We start from the raw sequence: 20,511 nt of genomic DNA on the forward strand, positions 1-20,511 counted from the left end.
GCAAAATGCTGAATGGGGAGTGTATGTCTGCAGAGGAACAGTGGTCCTCCTGCTTTTGATAACACATGTGAGTACATGTATGTATAAATTATATGAATGCATGCATACACACAAACACACACATGTACATATATGTTTGCCAAGCTGTATAACTGTTAAATTGTCCTCTTTTAATGTGTTTTGGTAACACAGCTTCATTTGCCATGTCATTGAAGCTCCATGTCATTTTGACTTAAAATTAGAATTTGATTCAACCCCCGACACTTTTACAGACGGCACTCCTCTTCTCTGCTCTTGCTAAAATGAGACCATTAAGTCAGACCATTTGAGAATTTACAAGGCAGGGGCAGCTCGAGGACACACACAGAGTAACAGAGGTTCGGCTGTGAATACCGTAAATGCACACAGATTCTCCACTTCCTTGTATGGCCAAATGACCTCAGGTCAGAGTTGAAAGGTCATAACTTACAGTGAGCCCAATTCCTGTCCTCGTTAGCCCTGTTTTGATTCATTTGTCTCCATTCAACAGCACCTTTGACTTTTAAAGCTTTGACAATTTTTTCTCTTTTTTTTCTAAATTATGAATGTTTTTAAAACCAAAGACTCAAAAAGGAAACCAAAAGAGAGAGAGACAGACAATCAGACAGACAGACGGACAGGTAACCACACACCAGAACTCGAAAATGAAGGAAGGGAAAAAAACTGTTCCGTTACCTTTCTCAACATTCTTTTTGGTAGCTGACGAAGAGGAAGGAATCATGGGTAATTTCATCAACTCAGCACCATTTGAGTCGGTCAGAAGGTAGTGGGACTTGTAGGCATAGGAGCGTAATATGATGTCGGTACGGTCTTGCACTAACAGCCCTACGCATACAGGAGACAGACAGGAGAGGTCATGAGGAAAACACAAACTACTCAGAGTCAGAGGACAAAAACACGACAAAAAAAAGACAAACGAGTTTAAAGGGAAAAAAAAAGCTCAAACGTGAAAAAGGAAAAGAAATTACCCATAACTGACGTAACTGTCAAAAAAGAGATTTACAGAGTTCAAACGCAATATCGGAGGTTACGGTTCATATCTGGCTATATCACAGCTTATATATTTTATACTGCAGGGTCCTGTAGGAAAGGTAGTGCCAACCCCAGTTCAACTTCCAAGGCTCAAATTCCAAAATTCCAAACAATAATATAATAAATAATTACAATAATAATAAATAAAAGTAAAATATTTTCTAGATTTTTCCTTTTTTAACCCCTATTGGACAGCCCAGGCACTGGGGGCTCAACCCTTTGCTGAAGCACTGTTAAGAGACCGCACGCTTGCACATGTACCCCAAAACGTGTCCAGTCAGCTGTGTGCTTCATTTCTACCCTGCAAGCCACCAGCTGGGCCACTGCAACGACTGTCACTCAGGGTCCATTCACAGCTAATGCGTGTAGCCAAAGAGCACGCTGCCTGCTGATGTCACCAAAAGCCGTGTACGGGGGCGGGGTTTTAACAGCGTAGTTCACAGGATCATTTTCTGAGAGCAGTCAGTGTGAGAAATTAATCAAAATCCACCAGGTGGCAGATGAACAAATTAAAATCCACTCATCAGGAGTGCTGTTTCTTACGGTAACTATGTTTGACATGCTATAGGAGAAAAAGCAAAAAATACAGCCGATATTCAAACTTTAAATGCGTGGCTGGTAATAACTTGAGTTATTACCAGAAGTTTCCTTGTCTGTATATGGAGGGTGGTTTCTCTCTGAAGCACTACTACCACCACAACTGCCACCCAGTGCAGCACATGGTAATGCGCCTAGTTCTTTCATACAGTTACCTGTACGAAATTTCCCTAAACCTGTTCAGACCGCAAAAGCCCCTCTGCTTTGCTCGGTGACATCATCAGGCATCTGCATCGATGGTGCATTTGATGTTCAGTGCGAGTCCTTCGCAGACTCATCGCAGTCACCCCGCTGGCCAGAGGAGTCGCCAGAGAGCAGGAAGGCTGGTGGTCACCCTGACAACCGAAACCCTCCCTCCCTCCCAGTGAGTTACTTCTTGTATCGCGGGACTCCAGGGCCCTGTTTGCACCGGAGCAGGCCGGGTTTGATCCGGACTGTGGGGAGTATCACCACACTAAGAAAAGTGACTCAGCTGGGCGTGGCTCCCAGTAGACCATGATCACCGGGATCTTAAGCCAACATGGAGAGTGAGACGGCAGTCGCTTTTTCCAAAGGACACCAAGAGCGCTGTAAACTGAGAAGGCACCAACTGAAGATAAAACTGAGTGAATCACCAGGTGAGACTGCTAGGGGTGGGGGCGTGGGGGTTATAAAGGAAGTTAAGAGAGATTTTCCGATGCCTGCAAGCTCCCACCAGCAGGAAACTTTCACAAGAAAACACAAGGGCTTCTTACAAAGGGATCAAAGGAAGTCAACCTGAATAATGAAAAAATGATCCGACTGCATTTGGAGGCATCAGGAGAAGATGAAGAGAGGAAGGTCTTATCGAGAGCGTGCAAGAACGTCGTTCATGCTTTAATTCAGACAATGCCCCCTGTGTATCAAGACAAATGCTGCACTGTTGCCAGGACTGGAGGTCAGCTACAGGTACATCCCCATAAAACAGGTTTACATGACAATTTGTACAACAGTTAGCGGTTCTTACAGGAACACTCTTCACTTCGAACGGTCGCCCCGCCACAAACAAGGTTTTAATGAAGACTCCCCCGGCTGACTGACACGTGTGACCGTTACAAACGAGCGGCGGGACGTCCCAGCTCCGTATCTGCGGGGAGGGGGGTGGGGGGCGGGGGTTTGGGGGGGTAAGCCTCACCTCGGGAGCACACGGAACACCAGGCCACGTTTACGGGCGGCGACGGCAGGCCGTCCTCCCCGGCGGCGGCGTGGTTGCTGCACACGATGACGTGCGGGGAGATGACCGCGCTGCCCGCGGCCACGCAGCCGTCCCCCGTGTGGTACGCCACGGGACAGCGGATACAGCACATCATACGACCTGGGACCGGGGGGGGGGAGGGGGGGGGGAGGAGAGAGAGAGAAGTAAGGGGAGATCAACCGGAGAGGAGGGAGGGGAAGGAGGAGTGGGATAGAGTCAGAAAGAGAGAGGCAGAGAGTAGAACATGAGCGAGCGAGATAGAGAGAGAGACAGAGAGAGAGAGAGAGACACATAAAGTAGAAGAGGGGAGAGATACAGAGAGAGAAAAAGCAAGACAGGGATAGATAGAGGTAAAGTCAAAAGAAGAAGAGACACATACATCTGTTAAAGGATGCAGGCCATGTTGAGCAGTGCACATGAGGCAAACTCAAGGTGATAGCCGAGGTTATCCAGACCGCATTTCCCAGGTACCTTTGCAGGCCTTGTGCAGGTCCCGCTCCAGACAGCAGGTGGCGCAGCTGTGCTGGGGGCAGCGGAGGCCGCTGGGGTCGGAGGTCGCGGCCGGGTGCCTGCGGGCGCAGGACTCGTGGTAGAAGCGGCCGCAGCCTCCCACCGCGCACCTCCTGACGTCGCCGTCCGCCGCCTTGCAGGAGAAGCAGGCGTGCGTGCCTGCGTGGTGGGGGGGGGAGGGGGGGTAGGGTGAGACACTGTGCTCCTCTGTCAACTCTACTCTCCCCAAAAACATCACAGCAGACAGATCCACATCGAGCGCCCATTCAGTCTTAGGTTCTGAACCTTGCACTCAAACTACTTCAGTTCTGTCATACTGTAGGTACTGTCTGTTCAATACAATACAATACAATACAATACAATGCAATATAATAAAAATCTCTTAGAGCCAATAAGCAACCACAATCATAAACCTCGTTCATCAGGAGAAAAACAAAAAAGGTTTGTGTAAGTTGTGTAAGTCGCTCTGGATAAGAGCATCTGCAATACGCCTGTAATAAATGGACTTCAACTTCTGTTTAGTTCAGAACACCAAGTCTATGTTATTTTATTTTGGTAAGCAGCACACTATACTCGTGTATTCGTTATTTTTTCTTTCAAATGTCGAAGTGACGTACAGCCGAGTGTAATTTGGCTGTGCGAGCTAACACCACCCTGCCAAGTCCGCTCATAGAAAGCGACTTTGAGCTTTTTTTAAAAAAAAGTTATTAAGCAACTCAATTTAAGTCCCAGGTTTTGAGCCACGGGTGGTGTTTTTCTGGGCTTGTTTTCAGTTTGAGTGTGTGTATTTCTGGGCTGTTTCATCGTTCAGCAATTTGGGATAAAATTAGAGCTGCGCTAGGCAATGTGCAGCTAGCCGTAGTGTTTTCAAAACAAACCAGCTCTCCCCCTCCCCTCCCTGGGCCAAAGAGCACAGTTAACTTGTTCAAACCTGCCAACAGTTCAGGTAGGCTATGGGAGGGGGTGAGAGAGGCTCCTTGTTTATGTTCCTGCGTTGTGTTGTCACAGCAACCAAACTCACAATTCCCACCCTGGAAAGCCCCCACAAAGCACATAAATAAATATATGAAATAAAATAAATAAATTCTCAACCCGTGGGGAAACACGGCTCCATTTATGCACATTCTCCTCTGTTACAAGCTGGTAAAAACCACAAAAAGTCTTCATGTGTATGTATGTGCTTGTGACACACTGTTGAGGCATTTAACATGTGAAAAATCTGTATTTTCAGATTAATGGGAAAACTCCCATCCCTGAATAAAGCAAGCTCTGATACAGCGGGCGTCTTTAAGACCTGGTTTAAGAGAGCTGGCTGGCAGTTTCACCTCCGACGCGACAAAGAGGAGGACAGAGGGTACTCACCTGTCTTACATTCAGCGCAGGTGAACTTCTCCTCAGAGGAGTAGTCCAGCCCCAAACAGGCGGAATGGAAGAGCCTGTTACACTCCCCCTCACAGAGCACCAGGTCGTCCCCGAACGCCTCGCAGATCTGACCAATCAGAAGAGCGGATTCCCGCACGCATCGTAAACGGGACAGAACACGGCCAGTTTTCACAAACCCACAATCACAACCTCTGAACATGTTTTATACACACAACCCTCACACAAGCTGAGCTGTGGGGTTTCGGGTTACAACAGGAAGCTGAGAGTAACGAAGACTGCAGGATGTGTTTGCACTCAAGAAGCTGCAATCTGAATTGCAGATTCTTTTTTTTAACTCTGCCATCAGCTTGTATTAGTGATTCAGACTGTAATCAAACACTGTATTATTATAAAAAAAATAACAGCTATTACAAAGACACGCTCCAAAATGAAAGGAGATCTTGTTCCTCGGTGTGTTTTGGGCCTGTGGAAACGCCCTGCCCGGTGCAGGCCGTCCCAGAGGGAGAGCGGGGCCCACCTGGCAGACCGTGTCCTTCCGGGACCCGCAGCCTCCCTGGCCGGACAGGTTGGAGTCGGACGACTGCGCGTCGGAGAGGTCCGCGTCGGCCGCCGCCGGGCTGTCCGAGCACTTCTCAAACTCCACCTGCAGGGGGCGCACGGGAGCACAGGAGACAGGCGGCGGGTTGGGATTTCACGCACACGCTCACTGCGACAGCCCACCCCCCCCCCCACTGTTAGGGACAGATGGCCCCGTGTGGGGCTCAGCCGTTGTTTGTGAAGGATGTACAACAGCGGCAGATCAAAGGGGTGTCGCCGGCAGCAGGCCAAACAGCTGCCCCCCCCCCCCCCCAGGACATCAGGGTGCGAATATTCACACTCAACTGTTGCACCTCTGACACCTCTGGTACCGAAACCCCCGACCTGTGGCTATCGTGTTGAGATTCGGACAAGAACGCATTCCGTCACTGCATCCTCGCGAATCTCCCTTCGCGCATCGTAATAAAACCTTCTCGACCGGAAAGTGGTCTCATCAGCCTGTTCCTTCGCCGGTCCCGACTCGGTTCCACAGAGGGAGAAGATTCCCGACAAATTCCCAACAATAGAACTTAGGGATGCGAGACGTGGAAATTCCGGAGCCGATTGTCTATAGCCGATACCTGGCAGCCCACGGCGGCTGATACTGATGCCGACACCTCCCTGTTTTACATCGCATGCAAACGGCAAACAGGTTTCCACGTTTCCACGTTTCCCGCAGGAAGCCGAGGAGAACGAGAACAGACGTCGACTTGTGGAAGAAAAAATTTGAATTTCATTTGCGGAACAAAATGTTTCAACTTACTTAGATGATTATTAAAAACAGAGGGCACACAAATTTAGGAAGTTATGATGCAGTATTTCTTGTCCTATGTGCCCTAGTCACATTCACAGGCTGGTACATTGCTGTAATACTGTCCTATGATGGGGGGGAGGGGGGGAGGGGGTGCAGACCAGCACATGCCCCCTCCACACGCAGCCAGCAGCCGCTTCTGTTCACTTGCGCCGTCCACCAGCTGCGCAGTCGCAAGACCGCCTGCGCAGGCAGAGCGCAGCAGCCACACAGCCCAGCCCGTTAATGCCATCAAACACTGAACATCAGCTGTGACTCCAGACTTTATTTACGACTCGTGATTCATTGAAAGGGTAGCCCTCAAATGTTGCTTCCATTTCAATACAAAAATAATAATAATAATAATAAATTGGGTTCCAGAACACTCCGTGTCAGGCAATGTATCAACATGCTTAGATGATTATTAAGCAGACGCCGTGAGTCTAGAGATTTACAAGTTAAAATTTGTGAGTTTGGCTGGCAAAAATACCACATTAAAAATAAATAATAAGCGCTTCAGGAAACTATGACTGGGCAACTTTCAGAGCAGGAGAGTCTCTTCTCTGTGTCACAATATTGGCCATACTTAGCTTATTGGCAGTAGCAGAAACAGAATAATGAACTGTCCTGTAGTCGTGCTAGTGGTAGCCATACTAACAGCAGCAGTGGCAGCAACAGTAGTATTTACAGCAATAGTAGTATTTGGAGTCACAGTACTAACAGGAGCAGTACCAGCAATATTTACAGTAGTAATATTAGTGGGAGCAGTATTAACTTCAGGAGTATCCGTTGTATTTACAGTAGTATTAGTATTAGTGGTAGCAGTATTAACTTTAGGAGTATCTGTTGTATTTACAGTAGTATTCGTATTAGTGGTAGCAGTATTAACTTTAGGAGTATCTGTTGTATTTACAGTAGTATTAGTATTAGTGGTTGCAGTATTAACAGGAGCAGCAACGGCTGTATTAACTGTAGTAGCAATAGCATCAGTGGTAACAGTAGCAGCAGTAGCAGCAGCAGTAGCAGCAGTAGCAGCACTAGCAGCAGTATTAACAGTAGCAGCAGTAGCAGCAGCAGCAGTAGCAGCAGTAGCAGCAGTAGCAGCAGCACTGGCAGCAGCAGCAGCAGTAGCAGCAGTAGCAGCAGTAGCATCAGTGGTAACAGTAGCAGCAGTAGCAGCAGCAGTAGCAGTAGCAGTAGCAGTATTAACAGTAGCAGCAGTAGTAGCAGCAGTAGCAGCAGCAGCAGCAGTAGCAGCAGTAGCAGCAGCAGCAGCAGTAGCAGCAGTAGCAGCAGTAGCAGCAGTAGCAGCAGCACTGGCAGCAGCAGCAGTAGCAGCAGTAGCAGCAGCAGCAGCAGTAGCAGCAGTAGCAGCAGCACTAGCAGCAGCAGCAGCAGCGGTACCTGCGGGTCACTGAGACCCCGGGAGTCGGAGTCGGACGTGTCGCGGTACTGGGAGCTGACCGGCTCTACGTCGGTGGAGGCTCGGCTCCTCTTCTTCAGGGGTTTGCAGGAGTCGGAGATCTCGCTGGCCCCTGGAGAGGAGAGCCCGGGGGGAGAAAGGTTCAGCATCCCCGGTGCCTGAACGTCGTGCCGCACCTGAACACATCCCCCTCAGGGGGAGAGCCCCCCAGAGCCTCGCTGCCGGAAGGTTCAGGTAGGCTACATGCTAACGGACTGAAGGGACTCCACTGCCATTGGATGCTTCTATGAGGAGTTTAAATCTGGGGTTTGTTGGACGTACCAAACCACTTATGAAATGGCCCGGCAGTGTCATCTGACCTGATGTACAACAATGTATGTTTAATTAGGGCGCGACCTAAGTTACAGTGAGGAAGGACTTGGGGCTCATTTACGTTACATTTGCATTTTAGGCATTTAGCTGACGCTCATATCCACAGCTCATAATCAGAGCAAATGAAGAAAAGGCCTAGATCCATAAATCACCGCTAACATCCCGAGCAGCAATTAATGAGACGCCATGGTTGGGTAATAGCGCCCCAGCGATGGGTAAGGCTTCGTCACATGACTTAACTTTTGGAAGGGAAGGTAGAGGAAGGACTTTTTCAGGGATAGGTGAAGACAGGGCAGTCAGAGGGGGGAAGATGTGGCAGAGAGGAAAAGGAATCGGGGAGGAGAAGAGAAGGGAAGGGAGAGGTATTTCCTGAAAAGGTTACAACGGGACGCTGACCAGAAAGGGTTGCAGGTTTAAACCCTCGGCAGGGCACTGCACTGAATAGCACACGGCAGGGCGGTCAATTTGAATCGTGTCAGAGGATACGGTGCCCAGCAGCAAATACCTTTTTGTGACCCTGTCCTCAGGTCGGTTAGTGGAAGAGTTTCGGCCTGCAGGGAACGGACAGAGAAAGAATGTGAGGTCCTTTCAAGGTCATTTTTATGCAGCTTTTACTTTTCCCATTTTTGCCCTAATCACATTTACAGGCTTGTATGTTGCTGTAATATCCTGTCCTATGATTGGGGGGGGGGGGCTCTATGCGCAGCCAGCCACTGCTTTTCACTTGTGCCGTCCGCCAGCTGAGCTGCGCAGTCGCTGCCTTGAAAGACTGCCTGCACAGGCACACAGCACAGCACAGCACAGCAGCCACACAGCCCAAATCTTCAATGCTATCAAACATTAAAACATCAATTGCGTCTCGACTTTGAAGGAATTGGAGAAACCGGGTTCCAGAACTCTCCGTGGCAGACGGGGGCCAGGTGCGGGGCGGGTCCTACCTGCTCCTTCTTCAGCTTCTTCTTTGGCACGGGATCCGTGATCTTCTCCGACTCGGAGCGGCTTCTCACAGACCTGCGCTGGGGCTTACGCTCCGACGGACCTGGGGGGGGGGGGGGGGGGGGGGGGGGGGGTGGGGTTTGAGTCTCACAGACCTGTTCACAGTGTCACACACTCACACACTCACACAGGTGACCACACAGTACATTCACAGGTTTGTGCATCATTTGCTCCCACCAGATCTGAACTACTGAACTCAGTTACCTAATACATCATTCCTTTCAATGCCAGCCCACAACTCACATTCACAAACTGTCACAAGCATTCAGGCATTCAAGCTGCATCACACACTCAGACAGGTGTTGAACAAACAGCTACAGGGTGTGTGCATGTGTGTGCTTGTGGTGCGCTGTGTGTGCGTGTGTTGTGTGTGTATGTGTGAGTGTGTTGTGCATGTGTTTGTGTATGTGTGTGTGTTTGTTTGTGTTTGTGTGTGTGAGTGTGTGTGTGTGAGTGTGTGTGTGTGTTGTGTTTGTGTGTGTGTGTGTGTGTGTGCGTGTGTGTGTATGTGTGCGTGTGTTGTGTGTGTGTGTGTGTGTGTTGTGTGTGTGTGTGTGCGTGTGTGTATGTGTGCATGTGTTTGTTTGTGTTTGTTTGTGTTTGTGCGTGTGTTGTGTGTGTGTGTGTGTGTGTGTGTGTGTTGTGTGTGTGTGTGTGTTTGTGTGTGTGTGTGTGTGTGTGTGTGTGTGTGTGTATGTGTGTGTGTATGTGTGTGTGTGTGTGTGTGTGTGTGTGTGTGTGTGTGTTGTGTGTGTGTGTGTGTGTGTGTGTGTGTGTGTGTGTGTGTGTGTTGTGTGTGTGTGTGTGTGTGTGTGTGTGTGTGTGTGTGTGTGTGTGTGTGTGTGTGTGTATGTGTGTGTGTGTGTGTGTGTGTGTGTGTGTGTGTGTGTGTGTATGTGTGTGTGTATGTGTGTGTGTGTGTGTGTGTGTGTGTGTGTGTGTGCAGCTCCAGTACCTGACGAGGCCTCGCCCGTCCCGTGCTGTGCCGAGCTCAGGTCACCCCTCCGTCCCGCGGGAGACCCGACCCTCTCCTGCTCCCTCACACCCCCCTCCACTTTAGCACTGCAGCTCTGCGGGGGGAGCAGAGAGAGCAGCTGTCACTCACCGGCTGCCCCAGGCTTAACTCAGCCCTGCTCAGACGGGACGAACGAAAGCCTGCAGCTCTACCGGCGTCCCTGCCTGGGAGAGCATCCAGCACCGTGCCCAGCCTGGACAGAGCCGCTGCCTCCACTAAACCTGGCAGACTGACACCTTGAAGTGTTAAATAAAGACCAATAAAAAACCTTGATACTGATGGTTTAAAGACGGCTGTCTCAGCCAATGGCAGGCGTACCCTGGGTGAGTGGCGGACCTGGTCGGCCTGCCTCCCCTCCCTCTCGGGGGCCTTTGGTTTGGGCGAGGAGGGGGCCTTCTCCCGGTACAGGGTCCAGTCGCACTTGGTGATCTCCACGTTCAGCCTCTTCATGGTGACTGACAGCGGGAGGAGCTTGCGAGCCGCCGCCGTCTTCCAGGCGGTTTTGATTGGCGGGGACTGGGGGCGGGGCTGGGGCTCCACGGGCGGGGAGGAGGCGAGGACAGAGGTGCTCTGCTCCTCCCCCTCTTCCCCCTCTTCCTCCTCTTCCTCCTGTTTGGGAGAGACGGAGCCTGGCTCTTGCTCCCCGCCTCCGGACGTGCTGCACTGTCGTCGTGGCTGCTGTCGCCGCGGCGCCGTGTGTTCGCCCTCCTGGCTGCCCCTGCTCCCGCGGGACCCCCGGGAAGGCCACGCCCTCCGCGCCGGCCTGGCGGCCCGCCCCTTGGCGGGGCCCGACGGGGGTGCGTCCTCCTTGTCCACGTAGATGAAGGTGTAGCTCTCGATGCGCCCCTCCCTGCTCATCAGGTGGGCGTCCTCCGCGTGGCCGACGCCCACCTCCCACTGAGCGCGCTCCCTCTGGGGGATGGGCCTCAGGAGCTGAGAATGAGTGAGGGGGATGTTATGTGGCATGACAGACCCCAGTGTTACAATGCATTACAGACCCCAGTGTTACAAGGCATTACAGACCCCAGTGTTACAATGCATTACAGACCCCAGTGTTACAATGCATTACAGACCCCAGTGTTACAAGGCATTACAGACCCCAGTGTTACAAGGCATTACACCACTGCTGGTCCATGTGACACCCTTACCCACTGCACATCACACACATCAACCACCTGGATATAAAGGTCATTCTTCCCTCTTTTCTCATCCTCCCTCTCTTCACTCTCCCTCCCTTTCTCTCCCCCATCCATCCCTCTTCATCTTCTGCCCTCCCTCTGCTCATCTCCTCCCTCAGCCTCCTCCCTTTGTCCCTTCATCCAAAATGAAGAGCCTGCCCCCCCCCCCCCACCAACCTTCTGGTGAGAAGATTGATTGACTGATCTCCCCTTGAGCTCCACAACCACCTGACCCCCATAGATCCATTCCCATGTACACGCACACACAGACACACACACACATAAACAGGCACACACACATGCATATATATGCAAACGCACACACACACGCGCGTACACACACACACACACACACACACACACACACACAGGCACGTGCACACACACACACACACACACACACACACACACACACACACACACAGACAGGCACACACACACACACACACACACACACACACACACAGACAGGCGTACACGCACACACGCACACACACACACAGACGTACACACACACGCGTACACATACACACGCACACACACACACACACACACACACACACACACAGACGTACACACACACACACACGCGTACACATACACACACACACACACACACACACACGCACACACGCACACACACACACACACATACACACACATACACAGGGAGCCCGTACCTTGTGTCTCTCCGCAGGGTTGGTGGTCCTGCGCAGCGTCTCGGCCTGCAGCTGGTCAAACTGGTCGCGTCCCTCGTACTCCACCACCCGCTTCTCATGGACCCAGGCGCGCTCCGCCACGCTCCCAAAAAACTGCACGTGGTACTCCCGGTGCCCTGGGGAGGGGGGCGAGCAGGCCCGTGTCAGCCGGGACGTCCCGCGTTACAGAGAAAATGGGTACGTCCCATATTTCACCACGTTCTCCAGATCTTAACCTGCCATTGATTAATTACTAGGATGCGCACACTCAACAAAACAGGCAACTGAGAACTATACTGCTGGCCTGGGAATGAGCAAGCAAAGTCTGGTTGCTAAGTGGTCACCATGCAGCAGAATGTAATTCATTTGATGAATAAGCTGGTATATGGGCACGGGAATGTTGGTGCATCTAGCGCTGGAGGACCAATCAGGGGAGGATGATTGGGCCATGTGATGCGGTGGCAGCATGGTACCTCGGGTGTTGATCCTGCTGTGGACGTCCAACTGCGGATCACAGGAGACCATGCAGGGCCACCACGGGTACGTCCCCACTTTGGCCCAAACCAGGTCTCCCACCAAGCGGTCCCCACAAAGGCCTGGGCTGGTCACGGCCACCGAAAAGTGCTTCTGAATCTGTCCCCAAAAACAGACATACAATAAACACACACACACACACAACAAACATACACAAGCACGTGCACATATACACATACAACACACACACACACACACACAACAAACATATACAAGCGTGTGCGCATATACATATACACATACAACACACACACAACAAACATACACAAATGTGCACATACACATATACACATACAACACACACTCAAATACAACAAACATACACAAATGTGTGCACATATACATATACACACACAACAAACATACACAAGTGTGTGCACATACCCATATACACATATATACATACACACACACACACACACACACACACACACACACAAAACAAAGAAGCACAGAATTATTTTCCTCAGGGGGAGGGAAGGGAACACAGGAAGTCATAGGAGACGTTTCACGCGCTCTGCATTAACTGCAGTAACTGATGTGCAAATTCTCTGGTGCTGCTGAAACAGCAATAGGACCTTAGAAAGGAAAGATGGGCAGATTAAAATGCTCAATGTTCTGTTCATCTTTTCCATCATAGATTTCCTCACTTTGAAGTCGTTTCATCCCATTTTGAATTCATGCGAGTGCAAGCTCTGGGCAAGAGGGAGTGGGACAGAAGGAGGAGGAATGGGGAGAGAAGAGAGGGGAGGAGAGGAAAAGGAGAAGAGAGGGAGAAGGAGATAGGATAAAGGAGATGAAAGAGAGAGTGGGAGAAAGGGAGATATAAGAAAGAGGGGGGACTCACACTCAGCTCCTCAGGCTCCACTTTGGGGCTCCTGAGGGCCACCTGTTCCTGCCCGGGCCCCTGCTGGTCCCCTGCCCCGTCGCCCCCCTGCTCCTGGGGGCCCGAGCCCACCGTGGGCTCGGCGGCGCCCCCTTGTGCCCGCAGCAGGCCCTGCTCCCAGCCCCGCTCCAGCTCCAGCGGCTCGCCCCCCCGCCGCGCCTCCTTTTTCCTCTTCTCCTTCTTGCGCTCGTGGCGGCGGCGGGAGGCCTCGCTGGCCTGGAACTCCTGCAGGAGGTCCCCGCAGAGGGAGGACTCGAACAGCTCCCGGCCGTTCCGGTACGTCTTGATGATCTTCAGCTTGATCTCCGGGGAGCTGGTCTTCTTGGGGCCGCCGGGGAGGACGGAGGGCGGGGCCGGGGGCGGGGCCGGCGCCGAGGGGGAGGAGGCGAGGAGCAGGGGCGGGGGAGGGGGCAGGACGGGGGCCGGGAGGTGGGGGGAGGGAGGGAGCTGCTGGGGAGGGAGAGGCAGGGAGCCGTGGAGGTGCGGATGGTGGAAGAGGTGGTGGTGGTGGTGGTGCTGCAGCTGCTGCTGGTGGGAAGGGTGGTGGAGGTGCTGCTGGTGGTGGGGGAGGTGGGGAGGGGGCAGGGCCGGGGAGGGGGGTTTCTCCTGGACGACGGGCGCCCTCAGCACCGTGCCCTCCCCCGGCAGCAGGCACTGGTCGCCGTACCCGCGGATGGCGCCGTAGCCGTTGGCCGAGCCGTTGGGGAACTGGGAGTACACGGAGTACTTGGCCTGGGGCTCGTAGAGGCCAGCGCCCGGCGGGTAGCCGTTGGGCACCCCGGGCAGGTCCTCGGGGGGGTAGGAGAAGCCCGACTCCAGGGCGGACTCGTAGGCCGAGGGGCCCCCCTCCCCCCTGCCCGCGTCGTAGCCGCCATCCTGCCGGACGTTGGCCGAGTCAATGAGCTGCGGAGGTTGCTGAATTGTGTTTCCCATGATCCCTTGCATGAAAGAGAAGGAGAAATCCATTGTTCTGCTCCGGCATCCTTTAAGATTCCCTTTCTCTTACAGGGCCTGAGGGGAAGAGGAGTAAAAAAAAAAAAACAATTTTCAACTGAGTTTCGAAACAAAACTGGAACCACTCCATGTACGAGATGACAGATAAAAGCATATTCCCCTTCAGAAGAGGACAGACATTTTATTACTTTAGGCTGTACAAGACCAACGAAAAGCAGCAGCATATTGTAGAAGTTACAGAACAATACACGCATGTTATTTAAGAGGTTGCAGGTTCAAATCCCACATGAAGCTCTGCCACAGTGCCCTTTAACAAGGTATTTACAGTTACCTGATATGGCTCAGTACAAATATTCAGTTAAGAAATTGGATAATATATAATTGCTACATAAGACAGTAAAGTGCAAGTCCATCCACACAAGGGCATCTCATAAGGAGAGAAATAAAGTGATGCAATAACCGGAACTCAGGAGAATTTCTTCTGTAAAAAAGCAACTAAGCATTTACTGAAAACCAGATTCCACCCCCCAAAATTTTCAAAGATCTTGACCCCTTTTTTTTTTTTTTCCTACCACAAACTACCCACAAAATATAAATATGCAGTCATAAAAAGCCTTTTGTTCCTTTATTTGTTTTATTCCATTGGTTTATTTTTTATTGTATGACCTACAAGAACCGTAAAAGGTTTTGGCTCCATTAATAAGATTTCCTCACATTGGCAAACATTGTTCACAAATGACTAGTGATTGTCCAACCCCCATTACTACCGCCACCCCCTCAAACCAAGAGAAACAAGACTAGGATCCGGCCGACCAATGGTGTAACTTCACTCAGTCAGTCACAGACATTCGCGTCTGTTGGGCTGGCCCCACTGTTGCGGTCAAGCCAAAAACAAGCAGGTTGTGCGTCAGCCAGAATCCCTGCAGAGAGGGCAGGGGGGAGTGGGATTAGCATCTCTCACAGAGAAGGCAGGGGAAGTGGGATTACCATCTCTCACAGAGAGAGCAGGGGGAGTGGGATTAGCATCTCTCACAGAGAGGGGGGGTGGGATTAGCATCTCTCACAGAGAGGGGAGGGGGAGTGGGATTAGCATCTCTCACAGAGAGGGGAGGGGGAGTGGGATTAGCATCTGTCACAGAGAGGGCAGGGGGAGTGGGATTAGCATCTCTCACAGAGAGGGGAGGGGGAGTGGGATTAGCATCTCTCACAGAGAGGGGTGGGGGAGTGGGATTAGCACCTCTCACAGAGAGGGGTGGGGGGGGTGGATTTAGCATCCCTCACAGAGCACTGATCTGGAATCAGTGCAGCAGAGGGGGCAGGGCGAGTGGGTTTAGCAGCTCCCTGGTATCAGCACTGCAGAGAGGACACGACTGTAGACCACAGTGCGGGACCACACAAAGCAGGAGACCAATTCGCTTCACGCGTCGACAGAGAGATTGAGAAGAAAGCCCTCGTTGTAGCTCTATCCGTGCACCGTGCATCAGAACACGCAATATCCCGCGTAAACGCCGACGACCTTGCAGCGCACGCATCCGTACAGCGTCGTCCGCTGCGCCCTGCGAACCGCGCGCCCCGCGGTGCGTCCCTGTGATTTACTGTATTAGCAGCGCGCTGAACGACGCTGAACGACGGGTCCTCCGCTGCTCAGAGGGAGACTTCCGAACGCTGGATCCCTGCACCTCTCCCCACCACACCACCACACGTGAAAGAGGAGCCTGACCCCACACGGGCGTTAGCTTAGCCTAAGGAAGACGCTAAACATGTCGATGTGACTTATACATGAGGAGGTGCTGGCTGAGAGGGAACCGCCATTCTGTGACATTAAGGCAAGAGAACAGAGGGGGAAAAAAAGCCTTCATTGATCCCTTATGAAGTGTTTCACGTTTAGCACAGAGCTAATCAGTACATTAAATCCGTTTTACCGTAGCTATCTGCATGGGCTAAAATTCCAAGCAAGGAACACCACAGCACACAAAACATCTAATAAATGCAAACGACGGCTCTTGGGTCTTCTGCTTTTGTACCAGAAACCTCTCACAGATAGTACGTCAACCAGAAAATGCAATACCGTAATACCAACACAGCTGTAAGTTTAAAAATGGTAAGGAGTTCTGAATTTGAAGGTTAAATGAAGGTCTGGAAGACTGAAGAACTGTAATCCTTTAATGGATATAACTGACAGACCCAAACATGCAGCTTCAACAGTGCACACCAGCTAATATAATCTTTAAAGAAAAAAAAACACCTAAATTATATGGGTATTCAAAGTACTTTCATCCTGACAGCCTGCCTTCATAGTTGTCAATTTAATGAATAACAAATCACAGCGAACCATGTTGCTAAGAGACAGGTCCTAACAATTGTTTTATCCCATTCACGGGAAGACAAAATGTCTGTTCTCCTCTGAATCTGTAAATGCCATTGGCTACGGTCCGCTTTCTTCACAAACTAACACATTAATCACATCCCCATAATATACATATCCATCAGGACAGAGGAAATACAAACAAGGGTTTTATTTTTCATTTTCTGCACTTCAGTTTTAACGCAGAAAACACTTCAAACAGAAACTACCACAGAAAACCATCTGATAATATTCATAACCAACAACTGCAAACCATCAATGACACACAGTGTCATTGTCTTAATTAGAATCAAGTGTCTCCTAATCCCGTCATTCAAAATTCAAATTTAGTTAGGCTCAAAGATCCATTTTATACAAGGTGAAAATGAACTGCTAGAAACGTGTTTGGTAAAACGTACACCGCATGTTCACGGCCTGTGAAAAAATATTCAACAAACATTTATGTTTTCAAAAACAAAAATTTTAAAAAATATTAAAAACAACATTGCACATGTCCTGAAAATCACTTTGTGAGACACACCAATCAGACCAAAAAAATGAGCAGGTAAAAAAAAAAAAGCTCTCATCATTTTTGCCATAAAAAAACTCCTCCATCTAACTAACGGCAAAACAAACAAAATAATAAAACAAAAGCAAATTATAAATTTTATTTTACATTTGTACATATAAAATACACCATGTTGCACATGTCACATATAATGAAGCTCTATGAAAATATGGCCAAGCTTGCATTTTGAGCCATTAGATCAAGCGCTGCATAACAAATCTAGGAAACATTTCTTGGACGTGGTCCAAAAAATAACTTTGCAGCCTCACTGAAATGCTACTGACCCACTGAATGAAGGAGGAAGCTGCTACCAGCCCGACTGGATACAGTCACTATACCTGTTACTGCAGCTATAGTGGAACGGATGCTCTAAGTGCAACAGGCCACCATTCAGACAGGTCTGCAACCACGCAAGTTCCAACGGCACAGGGTCTCTGGTACGGTCATTATCACTGGTATTGGCGTTAAAAAAAAAGCATCTGCGTTTATAAATAAAACCAACACACAACAATGCTTCAGGACCACTTGATTTGTTCAGGTACAGTGACAGGTATTAGCCATATGAAGTTTCTTTATGTTCACAACATGCACAAAAATTGTGCTTAAGTGAAAACACAAAGGAAATAAGAAAATGCTAGAAAAAACTACTGACACACAATTAACTGGTAACTGAAGTGCCTTGGTACTGTTTTATTTGGCTTGCTTTGCCTTTCATGGCATTCAAATTCACATTTAGTGTAGGCCAACATTTTGAATGACTACTGCATATTTCGTTCAGATAAGAATTATACAATATATATAAGTTCCTTTGGAAAGCAAAAAAAAAAAAAAAAAAGGACTGCCTGTAGAATTCCATGTCCGGACTGAAGATTTAGAATAGGTACATACATTTATTAGCGGCGGTAATTATGACAGCGTTGAATATGCTATTGCAGGACTAGTGTCCAATATATTAATCGGGCCACAAGAAATGAAAAGCACGAGCCTTGCTTTTAAATAAATCGCAAAGTTCCACTTCACTTTCAAACGGAGTACAGGAATGCGCGCTCTTCAGTTTATGGGGTAAACAAACCAAGTACAGGCACTAACAAAAAGGGAAGCCAAATAACACAATGCGTCGGAAAAATATCAACACAACATTGCACCCATTTTATTCAAGTTCAAAAAAGGACCCAAATAGCGCAATGTGTCATAAATCTACCAAGATAGATATCTTAAAATATAACTGATCACCTCATGGTGCAATTGTACTAAAACGAACAAAAGTGATTACAGCCTGGAATATGTCAAATTTAGTTAACTGTAAGCTCATTACATATCTACAGTTACACATTGTAGAATTCCACTTCTGTGAGGGAATACGCAACTTAAGGACAATGCAATCTTAAGTACATATTTACAAGGCCGAAATAACTGGCATGAAGCAAAACACAAAGCTATACTTTACGCTCCTGTCAAGTTTGACGTGCGTTTAAACATCTATCAGCTGGTTAGCTTGGCTAGATACCTAGCTAAACAGATAGCCAACTAGCTAATGGAGCTAACTGGCTAGCCTTGTTCGGACTGAGTATTCGCACTGGGATGGCGTCCATTCTGTACACAAACAGATACAATGTTTCCGTACTCAACGTAGCAACGTTCAAATACAGTTGCCATTTTCATCTAGGCAAGGAAATGCGAAAAATGCGGACGGCTACAGTAGTATAAAGCAAAAGCGGCGAGCTACCAATATGGCTGCCATTGCCCCTTTAAATCGAATTGGCCAGATTACACCTCCATCACTCGTTACACTAAAGAAGAGGAAAAATAAACCATACCGTTTAAAATTGGCATCCTAGATTGCAGCGGAGCAATTTAACAATAATGTCAACTAGCAACCAAAGAGACACGATAAGTAAAGATAGAATAAAAAGAATGCCAGTACCTTCAGCGTGTTCCATTCTAAACAAATACACCCAAATCTGAGCTTCCTGGTGCAATATATTAACAGACACAACAAAAGCTTGGAGAATTTCTTTAGTACAGGCCTCTTCGCTTGGTAACAATGTGCTGATAAAATAAGGGACAATATGCAGTCAGTTTCCAGTTCCCATGCCTGGTTTGGTGGCCGGATATTTGAGAGAGGGCCTCGTATTTTGCGGAATGTTGGAGCGTACTTTGGATAAATCTGGGTGCTATGTATTACAGCACAGCTGTCTCCCTCTCTCCCTCTAGCTGTAACAAAAGCTCCCTGCTTCAGGCCCTGTCTTCCCTACTCAGCGCCAAAAGAACATGCTCCCGATTGGACGGAATTGCATTAAAACAAAGAGCATACCGGGATGTGTAGTTTTATTATTATTATTTTATTATTGTCAATCATGAAAAACAATATCAATGAGGCTACATCCATTCAGATATCAGCCAGAGTCATCAAAATGCAATAGAATGCAAATAAAAAAGTAACAAAAAGATTCTGAAATGTTTCTTTTGAGAGCTGCTAACTTCTTCAGGCTATATTTGATTGAATTTAAAATAAAATGAGGTGACCAACTGTAATTTGCTTAGTCAAACTATGTTAAGCGATTTTATTAACAATCAAGTAATTAAATCTCTGCAAAAAACAATCTATCTTGACATTCACCAATTAAATGCATTACCCTGTAACACTATCTGTGTTCTCAACAAAACACAATCTGTCAGATGCAAAGATGCAAACTGATGCACGACTAATGGAAAGGTATTTTTACAGCAAACAAATTTTTGTTCCACATTGGCTCTAGCACATTGGATTTGAAATAAAACAATGAGTGTGAGGTGACAGTGCAGACTGACAGCTTTAGATTTTAGTTTAGATGTGATCCCGATGCATTTGTATTCCACGAATAGGCTTCCACGCTCTGTGAGCAGACCTTATGGAGTCTGAAATAACCTTATAAATGTGCCTATACAATTCTTTGAGAATCATGAAATGGACGATGTGGATTTGCCCATTTTATCTGGTCTGAAAACACTACTTGATTTTAAAATGAGACATGGGCTTGGCCTGCTGCATATTAATGTAAGGAGTTTAAGATCTAAAATGGACTTTGTGCATCTTTGGTTCTCAGAGACTGCTCCTGATATCTTGATTGTAACAGAGACCTAACAAACAAACTCCGTTCCTGATGCTGACATACCCCTTTGTTGGGTACAATGTGCCCAGAATAGACAGAAAGAGTAGAGGTGGTGGGGTAGGTAGTTATGTTAAAAGCCATTTTAGTGTTGCGGCATTATCGTCTACATCTGTTCCAAAGCATTTTGAATGTATTGTACTTGATGTCTGCACTGGTCACAACAGCCAGCTAAAAGTGATGGGGATCTATAGTCCCCTCCCCCGAATACACGACGACTGTGTGAAATGTGACCGATTGGTATGCATACGGTC

General features: G+C 48.8%; 1 protein-coding gene across 1 annotated transcript in view; it reads right to left on the minus strand.

Moving 5' to 3' along the window:
• The window catches only part of LOC118213470 (histone-lysine N-methyltransferase NSD3-like), a 32,124-nt gene extending 12,728 nt beyond the window's left edge, over positions 1-19,396 (minus strand). The window contains exons 1-14 of the mRNA XM_035392486.1: positions 19,033-19,396; positions 13,204-14,253; positions 12,296-12,455; positions 11,805-11,959; positions 10,265-10,879; positions 9,887-10,001; positions 8,874-8,974; positions 8,441-8,486; positions 7,545-7,675; positions 5,292-5,417; positions 4,754-4,880; positions 3,353-3,550; positions 2,822-3,001; positions 715-864 (exon numbers count right to left, since the gene is read on the minus strand). Of these exons, the coding sequence (XP_035248377.1) occupies positions 715-864; positions 2,822-3,001; positions 3,353-3,550; positions 4,754-4,880; positions 5,292-5,417; positions 7,545-7,675; positions 8,441-8,486; positions 8,874-8,974; positions 9,887-10,001; positions 10,265-10,879; positions 11,805-11,959; positions 12,296-12,455; positions 13,204-14,208 (3,109 nt within the window). The 5' untranslated portion in view covers positions 14,209-14,253; positions 19,033-19,396. The remainder of the gene's footprint in view (positions 1-714; positions 865-2,821; positions 3,002-3,352; positions 3,551-4,753; positions 4,881-5,291; positions 5,418-7,544; positions 7,676-8,440; positions 8,487-8,873; positions 8,975-9,886; positions 10,002-10,264; positions 10,880-11,804; positions 11,960-12,295; positions 12,456-13,203; positions 14,254-19,032) is intronic.
• Between the last annotated feature and the right edge of the window lie 1,115 nt (positions 19,397-20,511).

The sequence above is a fragment of the Anguilla anguilla genome, chromosome 14 (assembly GCF_013347855.1).
Source record: "Anguilla anguilla isolate fAngAng1 chromosome 14, fAngAng1.pri, whole genome shotgun sequence".
Classification (NCBI taxonomy): Eukaryota; Metazoa; Chordata; class Actinopteri; order Anguilliformes; family Anguillidae; genus Anguilla; species Anguilla anguilla.